This window comes from Schistocerca cancellata, chromosome 3, assembly GCF_023864275.1.
Source record: "Schistocerca cancellata isolate TAMUIC-IGC-003103 chromosome 3, iqSchCanc2.1, whole genome shotgun sequence".
NCBI lineage: Eukaryota > Metazoa > Arthropoda > Insecta > Orthoptera > Acrididae > Schistocerca > Schistocerca cancellata.
The window spans coordinates 494,558,060-494,571,394 of NC_064628.1; the positions used below are offsets into that span (position 1 = coordinate 494,558,060).

The following is a 13,335-nucleotide window of genomic DNA, read 5'->3' on the forward strand; positions in this document are numbered from 1 at the left end:
ATATTGGTGGGTCCTTGAGCATTCTTGGATATTTGTGGGTCCTTAAAGTATTTAGTAACTCCATAACAGAATAACTCTTGTTGAAACTGACAAGTCACACCAAGTAGTTAAGCTTCTAGGATCTGAGGCACCGACAGACCTCTTTTGGAAACTCCCCTACCCATACCTCATTATTGAGGGCTTCAATGCTCACAATGTGCTGTGGGGCTCAGTTACATCATGCCCAAGAGTCAAATTATTGAGAGCCTCGTCCATTTAGTGTGTATCTGCCTTTTGAAATCTGGTCAGATGGCACACTTCTCTACAGCTACAGGATCTTTTTCAACCACTTACCTTCATTTTTTCTCCCCAACTATTGGTGACTCATTTCAGTGCGAAGTGGCCACAAATTTGCATTTCAGTGACCACTGTCTCGTGTGAACCCACCTCCTGACTCGGACGGCAGTCGACAGGAGACTGCAAAGTGGATGCTTCAAAAGGCAACTTTGTTGCAGTAAAGTCTGCAGGCCATCTTTGAATGAATGGAATGTACCCAGGAGATGGTGGACCATATTATCTCTGTGGCCAACCATGCTGCTGCTGATTCCAGTTCCCCCATCTAGCAACCACCTCAGATGATGGCCTGTTTCCTGATGGGACAAAGAATGTCACTTGGACAATCTGAGCCAGGCACACACTTCGCGGAAATTTAGACACCTGCAACTACAGAAAATCTTCATGTCTTCGGCTCTTTGAGAGTGCAAGCAAAGTGAGTGATAAAAGAACAGAAGAGAAACTCCTGGAAGGAATTCACAACTTTCGTTAATCGGTCCACTTTAACTGATAGTTTGGACATAAGTAAGGTGGTGTTCAGGCAAAGATGGAGATTGTTGACACAAGAAGACATGACTTGGGCTTTAGTTGAACACTTTTGTACTGTCAATGCCTCATTCAGACAAACAGTTGAGTTGCAGATTTTCTACAGGACTGGAGAGGAGGATGCTCCACATCATCTCGTGTAATGATGTGGTCTGCAATCTTTCATTCCCCATGTGAGAGCTGAATTCAGCTCTGTCTGCAGCCAGACATATGCTACAGGGCTGGATCAGATTCATTATGCCATGCTCAGTCTTCTGTGCTCTGAAGCCAAAGGCAAGCTCCTGTTTTGTTTCAATCAGATGTGGTTTGATGGACTGTACTCCCAGCCTTCTAGAAAGAGGTATTATTAATAATCAAGCAAGGATTGTGCCGTACTAGAGTGTACCTGTTACCAGTTTTACGAGTAGGGCTTTTAAGGGCATGGTCAACTGCCACCTCGTCTGGCTCCTCGAATCCTGAGGGTCACCTATACCATTCCCAGTGTGGTTTCAAGTGTTTAGGTCTGCCCTTGACAACATGATTCTACTGGAGAGGTGATACAGGAGTCTTTATTATGCCGAAACCATTTGGCCAATACGTTTTTTGATCTTCAGAAAGCAAAAGATACCACTTGTAGGTACAGCATCCAGCACAAACTTCATGAATGGGAACTACCTGCCTCTTCTTATCCAATCCTTACTTGAGAGTTATTTATCATGTCGGTGATGAACGGTGTGACTGCTTTATTCAGGAGAGTGGGTGTCTTCCAAGGCAGTGTACTCAGTGTCACATTGTTTACAACTGCTATCAGTGGCATCTCTTCTGCAGTCAGGAGCCCATTTAAATGATCTTCATTTGTGGATGACTTTGCAATCTTCTCGTCTTGCTCTAATCTTAAGATACAATGAGCCAACTATGATTGACCATCGGGAGGCTTGAAGCTTGGCCAAGTAAAACTGGTTTTAGTTTATCACAACACAAGACTCCTTTTCAGTTTTAACTGTGCTCATTGAAGTTTTAACCAACTAAAGCTCACAATGGTGAACAATATTTTAAATATTAAGAACACTGTGCAATTGCTGTCTTACTATTTGACACCAAATTAACTTGGCTCCTGCACCTGAAAGACCTGTGAACAAAGAGCATCAACTTAATGAATATTTTGAAATGCTTCAGCAGAAAGGCTTGGGGAGCTGACAGAATCTCACCTAGGACATATCTCAGATAGTTCATTGCTCAGCATACACTACTTCTCTCAAGGTGTTAGATACTTTACACCATGAGAGGATTTGGATATCAACTGGAGCCTATCAGACCAGCTTAGTTCAAAGTCTGTGTGCAGAACCTGCAGAACCACTGTTTCATATTGAGGAGTGCCTTTTCCTAGCTCAACAGGCCCTTAAACTCTTAGAATTGTCTCATTGACATTTAGAGTGGCAGTTCATCCCAACTTTGAGTGGCTGTTCAGGAATCAACTCCATGTGACCAAGCCATTTGGGATTTGTGCTACTGACTGGCTCATTGCTCCAAATATGCAGCCAGGGAAAGAACAAATTGCCTGCATAACATCTTCAGAGGGCAAAAGTGAGTTTAAGATTCATACAGTACAAGAAAACTCTTGTTCCGCATCATGTTTTTACAAACCTGTTTCCTTAAAGTATGTATCGCAGTTTTATCATTTTGTATATGGATGGCATCCAGCAAGGGAAGCTGTTTTCCGTTATAGGGGTTTCATACTATGCCTTAGGGAATGCTTTACAAATTACGATACAGACGTTAGAATGGCACTGGAGTGGATTCAGAGGCATCGCAGTATGAAGTTAAGTATGAAGTGTCTCGTCTGTTCTGACTAGTTCCACACTGTCCACCAAATGTATCCAGTAGACCAGTTGATTCAGATCACAAATGACACTTCACAGTTGATACAACACAGAGGCAAGGAGATGGTCTTTTGCTGGGTACCTTGGTGTATCGGGGTACAGGGAAATGGTGCAGCTGACAAAGCAGCATGTAGGGATGTTGTTGTGCATTGATGTGCTGTCCACTGGCACTATTGTCTTCTTTTTCAAAGAAGAGCCATGCATCATTTGGAAACCAAATGGTTGGAACTGATGGACTACAAGCTGCCATCACGTAAATCGACCATGCAGGTGTACTGGAATTAAAGTGAACCACACCAAACTGGGCATAGGACATTACCCACTAATGCACAGTTTCCTCCTCCGACACGAGGATCCACTACTTTGTTCAGTTTGTAGTGTGCCATTTTCAATTCAGTATGTTTTGGTTGTGTATATAAACACACACACACACACACACACACACACACACACACACACTTTGGCAAGTGATGGGGAGTGGAGGTCAGTGTGCTCTGAATGGATAGCTTGCCCAGGTAGTTTAATTAAGGCCACTGATCAGTGCCCCATACAAAAAAATAACAGAAGCAACAACAACATTGACACACTATGGTTACACATCCACTAATTAACACTGCCTACTTACAACTAACTGGTCAACTAAACATCTATTCTTAGTTCCCACTGCCACTGTATTTACTGCTCTGATGTACATCGCTTATGTGCCAGGAATAAAATCCATCTCAAAATTTTTGGTCAGATAGTGCATGACCCGAATGGCAAGGGGTTGGGAGTATGCATGATATAAAGATGTACTAGGATGAAACATCCTGTCAGATTAAAACTATGTGCCAGACCTAAACACAATACTGGAACCTTTCCCTTTTGCAGTCAAATGCTATACTGACGGAGTATCCAGGCATGACCTATGACATGCTCTCAAAGTGGACACACTACTACAGAGTGAAAATTCATTCTATAAACAATCCCCTAGGCTGTGTGTAGGCCATTTAACTGCTATACTCTTTCTTTCAGGAGGACTGTTCCCACAAACGATTCCAGAGAACTGTGGAATCTGGGAAGTAGAAAAGATATACTGGTGGAAATAAAGCTGTGAGGGTGGGTCACCGAGTGAGGTGCTGCAGTGGTTACCACACTGGACTCACATTTGAGAGAACGACGGTTCGATCCCGTGTCCGACTATCCTGATTTAGGTGTTCCGTGATTTCCCTAAATCGCTCCAGGAAAATGCCGGGATGGTTCCTTTGAAAGGGCATGGCTGATTTCCTTCCCCATCCTTCCCTAATCCAATGAGACTGATGACCTAGCTGTTGAGTCTCTTCCCCCTCAAATAACCCAAGGGTGGGTCATGGGTTGTCTTGATGCTCAGGCAGTAAGAGCATTGCCTGCAAAAGGCAAAGGTTCCTGGTTTTGTGTCCTGATGTGTCACATGGTTTTAATCTACCAAGAAGTTTCAAGTCTCCGCATTCTCAATTTCAGAGAAAAAAATTTATTGTGAACCATGTTCATTATATAGATTTGGTGACCTGTGATGTATCACTTCAGAAGTGGTGCAAATGAATATGTGAAGGAACTTATTCAATTCAGAGCATTGTTAAAGGTAGTGGAAATCACAATGTACACACATCAGCAAAAGTTTGGCATCACCCCTTTATTTTAAAATTCATGGCACAGAAAACAAAAATTGTCTCTGAGGCATGTGTAATATTCATTTTCACTGTGTCCAAATCACAAGATAAACAAATACAATAAAAATAATCTAGTGGTAAAATCGTCTTTTTCACAGTCCTCCAGAATGGTATCAGTATGTGATGGAATGTCTCTTGCTCAGATGCAGCCTTAATTTGGTTGTGGTGCACCATCAATGAGATCTAAATTGTCTCACTCTTAAATGGTGATTCTGCATAAGAGACACAAAGTACATAGTTGTTTCCAACATCCAAAAACAACTCATTTCAGCTTCTCAGACAGTTTGATGTCCATGGCAAAGGAAGCAACTCCATTCTAGTGACCCTAGCATGCTGAAGGAACATGTTTTGGAGAACAGCATGATTTACATGAATTATCATCCATCAAGACAGAATTATCAAAAAATGATGCCAATACAGTCCTGTTATTGGTTGCAGAATCTCGTCCCTATACCACTGAGCAGAGAATTGCCCTTAACAACCACAAGAGGTATATGATGACCCCTGGTAATGATGGAGATTACAGGATGGAACATAACAGTATTATGAAAAGGAAAGATTCCGCTCACCATATAGTGCAGACACTGAGTTTCAGATGGGCATAACAAAAAGACTGCCACTAATAAGCTTTTGGCCAGCAATGCCTTCATCAAAAGTACACGACAGACAACTTCACAGCCTGTGCCATGTGGATCCTTCCCACCAATACCAGCTTTTCTGAATTGCACAGGTGGGATCATTTCCTGCAATACATCCTACATTCCCGAAACCCTCCTGGCCCCAACCTTCATTTTTCATTGTCTTCATCCAGCCAGTCCCTTCCCTGTTCCCATTCCAGCGCTACACAGTCCTCATTCCATCATCACACCCAGTCTTTTTATCTCTCTCCTTTTCTGCTACCCACCTTCCCCCCCCCCCCCCCCCCCCCCACCTCTCACCAGCCCTCTCTCCACCTCTTCCCTGCGCACTCCCCAGCAGCACCTCACTGTCCCCCACCCCTACCCTGCTACCACCCCCCCTCCTCCCTGCCCCAGCCTCCTCCTTACTCCCACCCACACACCACTCCCATCATGCACTGGTGCTGCTGCTTGCAGTGTGGCTTCAGATGCCAGAGACTGCAGTCATGTGTGAGTTGCGTTTACAAATGTACACTTCTGTGTGTGTTTTTGTTATGCCTTTCTGCGACTCAGCATCTCCGCTATATGGTGAGTGGCAACTTTCTTTTTCATAATAATGCCCTAGATTCTTAGATAGTTAAGAATCATTCATCTAGATGGCCTATCAAAAAATTGGCTTAATAGGACGCCATGTGACTGCCGTGACTATGCCATGGTTTTATTAGAACCTATTTCCAAGAAAGTAGTTGCCATGAAGGACATAGTTGATCTGAATATGGAATGAGGTAGTGGGTTTCATATTAGTAGTATTTTGTAAGGAGCAGTGTTTTGTAAGGATAATGTTTGATGCAGCATGGCTCTGAGTGTTGAAGATGCTGAAGTTTAGTTTGGTGATGTCAGTGGTGACAGTCAGGGAGTTGGTTGGTAATGGGCTAGGAACTATGCTGATTGTGTTGAGTCAATGACAAAAGTTCATGGTTTCCTTGCTACAGGGCCTTATGCTACAGGCAATGGTTGGGGAAGTTGGTAAACTGAGACAGAGATTTTTTCTGTGGGAGCACAGTAACCAGCTACATAGAAGCATACAGGTAGGCTAGGTTTGTGAATTTTGGGCTTTGTATTGAAGCTAGAGGGAATTGCAGGGAGGGTTGAAGGGGTGGAGGTTTTGGAGATTCTGTTGAGCATTTGGTATTTCATTGCTGTGACAAGGCATGCTGGTGGAAGAGGCATGACCATTGAGAGAGACCATCTGCTAGCTAATATGATTCATGGCCACAATGGAGGAGCCTTTATATCAAGATTACGATGATCAAGTCAGGGTCTGTTTAGGGCTGTGGTTCACTGATCTTAACTGTAAAGAAGTTTGTATTATTGGGAACGGTCCTGTGAGTGAAATGTAATGCAAGATGGGCAGTGAGAATCTCCTGCAAGTAATCAGGTGAAGGAATGTTTTGACATTCATTTTCAGTGGCACTACAGTCTTTAACAGTTGCATGCTGTTTTTGAACAGACATGTAATGAAGACTGCAAACCGTTACTAATCAGAACACAAATAGTATTCAATATCTCTGTGGAACACTTGCAGGGCATTTCATTTCATATCATTGCTTTGAATTATGTTTCAACAACTGTTAAGAGAGTGTGACAATACTTCATCAGTCCTGGAACTGATGGAGTAGATTATTGAGATGAAATGTTCTTATGGAAATTGTTTTTCATAGCTATTACATTTGCATGCTTATTTTTGTGCAGGTGCTTGGCACACCAACAGAAGAGACGTGGGAAGGAGTTACTCGCTTGCCTGGCTATAAACCACACAAGCTGGGGTTCTATCGCGGTCAGAAACTTGGCTTGACCTTTCCAAGGCTCTATGATATAATGGAAGGCGAGAATATGGCATCTGCACTCTTACAGGTTACAAATCATTACTTTCATAATTTATGAATTTATTCATTAAAATTTCATGGGCAGGTAAAGAGCAGAATCATATTTCAGTTCTTTCTGATTTCAGCTATTCTTCACTTTCTTCTTTCCATAGACAATTGGACATTTGTTCTCTTACTGCTTTTTTCTTGGACTGTTGTTGTCCACTCTGTATAAATGTAAAATTATGGTATGAATTTTCTTATTTTGGTGTCTGTTTTAAAATGTTTTCTCACTTTTACTTTCTAGGCTTTTGTACTTCCAATTGAAACAAAAATTTTTTTCGTTCTTTTCTCTAATATTTATAGTTCATCCAAGTTATGAGTCAATACTAAGGATTCACTGGTACATAGGTTTTCTGGTTCACTAAAGTGATGTAATGGTGTTCATACACATCTCATATGCACCTTGTTCTGAAAATATTTTAAGTCATTAATATCATCTTTCTGTGTTGCATATTTTGCTAACCAAAAGTTTCTGAATTCATTCTACCAGATATTTGAAATATAACAACTCAAACAATCAATTTTTGACAGAAAATTAAATTGGATAAATAAAAAAATCTACTCACCAAGCAGCGGCAGAACACACACATAAAAGAAGGTTGCAATTAAGCAAGCTTTTGGAGCCAGTGGCTCCTCCTTCAGGCAGAAGGCTTGAAGGGGAAGAAAGAGGGGTGAAAGAAAAGATCTGAAGAAGTCTAAGAAAAGGGCTAGATTTTGTGAAAGTCATCCATGAATTTAGTACCTGGTGTCTAGTCTATCCTTGTTTTTTGTCTGTTCTAATCTGAATTTAGTATTTCGCTGATGTTCAACTCCAGTTTCAGGATTAGATTTGCCAGTGCAGATATAAAAGTGAATTCTTTGGTTATTTTATTTAGAGATAGTAGTTTTGTGGACCTCTTCTACTGCTCTTCTTATAGATGAGTGTCACCTGTTCTTTTCTCCCGAGAACAGAGTGCGGTTTTTTGTTCAAGGGATCTATGATAGTTAGAAGAGGGACTTCAACACTGCTGACACTAATACTTTATGCAGCTTTTCAGAGGTTCTAGGATTAAACTGGGGCAATTATGTTGCATTTGGTTTGTAAAGGAACATTTAAGAAAGGAGTTAGCATTTCAGCTTTTGCTTTGCTACTCTCAATTTCAGTTCCTATATCATTCTGCAGGGACTGGACACTAACTTTAATACAACCAGAATTTCTTCGTGGTTTGTAAAATATCATTGAATATACTCTGCTATGGTGGTCATGAAGGCATCATGCATCCTTGTCTCGACAGCCAGACTTGTTTCATTCAGCATCTTTCTATCTATAACCCTATGCTTTGTTTTACAACTATTATGCAGTGATTTCTGTTTCTTTAGAAGTTTGTTCACAGTGACTGTGTACCATGGAGGTTCCCTCTCATTATGTACTATTCTACCTGGGTACAAATGTCCTGTGCATGGTCAACTATTCTTCCAAACTATTGTATGATAGTAGTACATAGATCGATGTAATAAATGCTGCTCTAGTAAGAAACATTCTCAAGTGTTTTTGAGAAATTGTTCAGTTTCATGAATCTTGAATACCATACAAGAATACCAACCATCAAACAGGCACATTATTGCAACCAGTTAAGGCAGCAGTCTAGAAGTGTACCTGAGCTGCCTTAGTCATACCATTTTCTTTTTTCTCTGACCTTCCACCAAATACTTCTATCACTACAACAAATCACATTCCTTCAGAAAGGAACAATAATGATAATCATGCTAATCATTCTGGGACATTCAAAATTAGGTAGAAATATAACAAGAAACTGTGACAAAATGAAAATGTATGGATACATTCATATGCTTTCTATTCACTGGTCTTCAGTAAGGAGTTGATGTTTTAAGTACCGGTAACTATAAACTGTCTCTTTTTAGATTTAAGTTTTGAGGGATTCCAAGCATGTTTAAACTCTGCCTTAGTGGTTGCAGATGCCTGGACTGTTCTAGCACCTTAGGTTCAGATGCATTTCATGATGAAATGGCGAATTCCTCTTTGGGTTGTCACCTAAGGTGGAGCAATTTTAGGGGATTTTCCATTCTGCAGCTGAAATTAAAAATGGAAGGAGCTACAAATTCCTAGATAAGACCAGCTATTCAATTTGAATTGCCCATAAACCTCACTCCCCCACCCCAGTGTGTTTTAATTGGCTAATTCCTCCTAATGTTTTCAGCATTATGAATGAAAATTCTCTTTTGCCTTTGAAATCACAGACTTGATTTTATCAGTAACCTTAGAGAGGGGCTCTTACTGTTGTTGGGGTCTTCAGTTTGAAGATTGGTTTGATGTCCCCTCTCCATGCTACTGTTTTGTGAGAGCCTTGCATCTCCAAATAACTCTGAATCTGCTTACTATATTCAAATCTCGGTTTCCCACTACGATTTTTACGTCCCATACTTCTCTCAGGTACTAAATTTGTGATCCCTTTAGGTCTCAGAATATGTCCTGTCAACTGGTCCCTTCTTTTGGTCAAGCTGTGCCACAAATGTATCACCCAGTTATATTCAGTAGTTACTCATTAGTTACATGATGGACCCATCTAATCTTCAGCATTTTTCTGTAGTCTCACAGATACACTGTTTATTGTCCGTGTCTCACTTCCATACAAGGCCACACTCCAGACAAATATCTTCAGAAAAGACTTTCTAAGACTTACATCTGTATTTGAAGTTAACAAATATCTTTTCTTCAGAAACACTTCCCCTACCATTGCCAGTCTATATTTTATATTCTCTCTACTTTGGCCATCATCAGTTATTTTGCTGCCAAAATAGTAAAACTCACCTAGTACTTTGTGTCTTGTTTCCTAATCTGATTCCCTTAGCATCACTTTATGTAATTTTCCTTGTTTTGATTTTGTTGTTGATCATCTTATATCCTCTTTTCAAAACACTGTCCATTCCATTCAGCTGCTTTTCCAAGTCCTTTGCTGTCTATGACAGAATTACTATGTCATCAGCAAACCATAGAGGTTTAATTTCTTTAATTCCTGTTCCAAATTTTTATTTGGTTTCCTTAATGCTTGTTCAGTGTACAGATTGAATTGCGTCAGGGATGGGAGATTCTTAAAACTGCCATCTGGTTTCTGTACAAATTATAAATAGGCTTTTGCTCCCTGTATTTTTACCCCTGTCACCTTTAAAATTTGAAAGAGAATGTTCCAGTCAACATTGTCAAAAGTTTTCTCTAAGTCTACCGATACCATAAATGTAGGTTTCCTTTCATTAACGTATTTTCTAAGATAAGTCGTAGGATCAGCATTGCCTCGCATGTCCCTACATTTCTCCTGAATCCAAATTGATCTTTCCCATAGTCTAACATAATAGTCATGACACTTCGCCTCAATTTGGTTGCCTACTGCACCAGTGGCGTGCCAAGTGGTCAGTAAGTAAAACTGTTGAGTTAGGTGTGATCGTGAAAGTGAAAGCGAATAGTAGTTTATTTTTGTGTGTGTAATGGTTTTTACAAATGGGAATATTGAACAGTCCAATAAATGCAGCAACAAGATGATGATACCACATCTTTTTTTAGGTTTCCAAAGGACCATGAGGGGGGTATACCATCATGTCATAATTGTCAGGCTTCACTTGCATAGTACATCTATATTAATGACTAACATTTCATTTTAGGAGCAGAAAATAGCTAGTGAATATCAGACAAGAGGATTTTATGAAAAAAGACCCTGTTTACCTTTATAATAGTTGTAACACAAAATAAATTATTCACATAGTTGAGGAAGATGAAAATTTAAGAGTGGTACAGGACTGGAATTCAATATTAGGAAAAAGGAAGAGAAGGAAAAACAGCAGAACATGGACTGGGTGAAATGAATGAATGAGTAATCTGTCAGGTAGAATTTAGTAAAGAGCATAATTTAATCATTGCTAACTCTTGATGTAATAATATGTGGAAGAGACCTGGAAGGTTTACTGTTGGTCACATAATGGTAAGAGAGATTTGGGAACCAGATTTTAAACTGAGACATTTCCATAAGCAGATGTGGACATGTACCACAACTTGTTGGTTATGAATTGTACATTGTAAATTGCAAAAAGGTAAACATTAAGGAGATGGGACACAAATACATTGAAAGAACCAGAGATTGTTGACAGTTTTGTAGGAAGCATTAGGCAATGTTTGACTGATGCAGCAAAGAATCAAATAGGTAGAAAGACAAGACCTTGTAAAAATATTTTGGTGATGCAGGAGGTATTGAATTTAATTGACAAAAGGAGAAAATAGAAAAGAAAAATAGCATGACACAGGTCAAAGGGAATGTGGACATGTAAAAATGACTGGCAGAAAATACAAAATAGCTGAGCAGGAATGGCTAAGAGGACAAATGCCAAGATTTAGAAGCACACAACTATTGGAAAGATACGTACCACCTATAGGAAGTTTAGAGAGAGACCTTCTGGGAAAAGAGAAGTGACAATATGAATATTGAGAAAAATGATGTTGAACCAGTACTATGCTAAGAAGGGAAAAACAAAAAGGTGAGAGGAATTTACATGGGGTTCTACAAGGGAAATGAACTCGAAGAAAATATTACAGAAAGGAAAAAGGAAGTAGTTGAGAATGATAGGTGACATACAGTACTGTGAGAAGAATTTGTCACAGCATTGAAAAACTTAACTGGAAACAAGGTGTTTGAAGCAGGCAATGTTCCCTTAGGATTATTGAAATCCTTGGGAGAGCCAGCATGATAAAACTGTTCCACCTAGTATGCAAGATACATGAAAGAGGTGAAAATTGCATAGACTCAGCGAAGAATGTAATAATTTGCATTACAAAGAAAGCAGGTGCTGACAGTTGTTGAATATTACTGAACTGTCAGTTTAATAAGTCATGCTTGCAAAATATTGATACTAGTTAACAATATTATGAAAAAGGTTGCTTGTGACTCACTATAAAGATGACAGTTGAGTTGCATACTTCAGAGTGGGGCAGTGATGGGGGAGGGAGTGGGAGACAGTTGGGGGGGGGGGGGGGGGATAGTCAGCACTGCCTGGTGGAGCATGCAGGGACTAGGTGGCAGGACAAGGCTGTCATGTGCAATTTTGCAAGGCTATGGGGAGGGGAGTGGGAGTGGGAGTGGGAGTGGGAGTGTGGAACAGAAGAGAAGCAGAGAAGGGGAAAAGAAAGGTGGGTGTATTGGCAGAGAGCAGTGCACAATGAGGGTGAAGGGATGTGAACTTGGAGATCATGATGGGATGGGGCAGAAACTATTGAGTGTAGGGTGAGGAGGGCCAGTAGGTTACTGTACGTTGAGGTGAGGATGATTTCGGGAGAGAGAATATGTTGTAAGGATAATTCCCATCTCCGTGGTTCAATAAAGCTGGTGCCGGAAGGGAGGATCCAGATGGCCTGAGTTGTGAAGGAGCCATTATTTATGTCTAGCACATTATTTTCAGCTACATGTTGTGCCACAGGGTAGTCCACTTTGCTCTTGGACAGTTCGGTGGTGGCCATTCATCCTTGTGGACAGCTGGTTGGTAGTCATACCAATATAAAAAGCTGTGCAATGATTGTTGCAGATCTGATATGCGACATGGCTTCTTTCATAGGTGGTCCGACCTCTGAGGGGGTAAATAGTTCTGTGACAGGACTGAATAGGAAGTGCTGGGTGGGTGCATTGGGCAGGTCTCGCACATGGGTCTTCTAAAGGGTTAAAATCCCTGTAGCCAGGGGATCTGATTGGGAGTGGCATAGGGATGGACTGTAATATTATGGAAGTTGGGTGAGTGTCAGAACGCCATTTTAGGAAGGGTGGAAGGTTCTTGAGTAGGATGTCCATTTCAAGGCATGATGATAGGTAATCAAAGCCCCTGATAAAGGATGTGGTTCAGTTGCTCCAGTATGGAGTGGTATTGGGTGACGAAGCGGGTGCTCCTTTGTAACTTATTCTTGGGGGTTGTGGTAGGATCGGAGGTTTATGGATTTATGGCATGGAAACCTGATGGCTGACTCTGTCTGGAGGATAGTGCCTATCTGTAAAGGCTTTTGTGAGACATTCAGCATACTGGGCAAGGGAGTTCTTGTCACTTCAGATATGCTATCCCAGGACGGCCAGGTGGGATGAGAGGGATTTTTTGTATGGAAGGGATGGCAGCTTTCAAAATGAGGGTAACTATTGGTGGATGGTTTGTTTAATGTGGGCACACATGTGGGTGGAACCATTAGAGAGGAGCAGATCAAGGTCCAGGAAGGTAGCACACTGGGTTGAGGAGAACCAGGTGAAAAAAGTGGGAGAGAAGGTGTTGAGGTTGTGAAGTAATGAGGATAAGATGTGTTGGCCCTGAGTCCAGATCATGCAGACATCATCAGTGGACATGAACCAGGGGTTTGGGAGGCTAGGAA

General features: G+C 41.0%; 1 protein-coding gene across 2 annotated transcripts in view; it reads left to right on the top strand.

The window, feature by feature from the left end:
- The window catches only part of LOC126175262 (cyclin-dependent kinase 14), a 174,577-nt gene that overhangs the window by 147,153 nt on the left and 14,089 nt on the right, over positions 1-13,335 (top strand). For both annotated transcript variants that reach the window (XM_049921904.1, XM_049921903.1), the window contains one exon: positions 6,775-6,936. In XM_049921904.1, the coding sequence (XP_049777861.1) occupies positions 6,775-6,936 (162 nt within the window). The remainder of the gene's footprint in view (positions 1-6,774; positions 6,937-13,335) is intronic.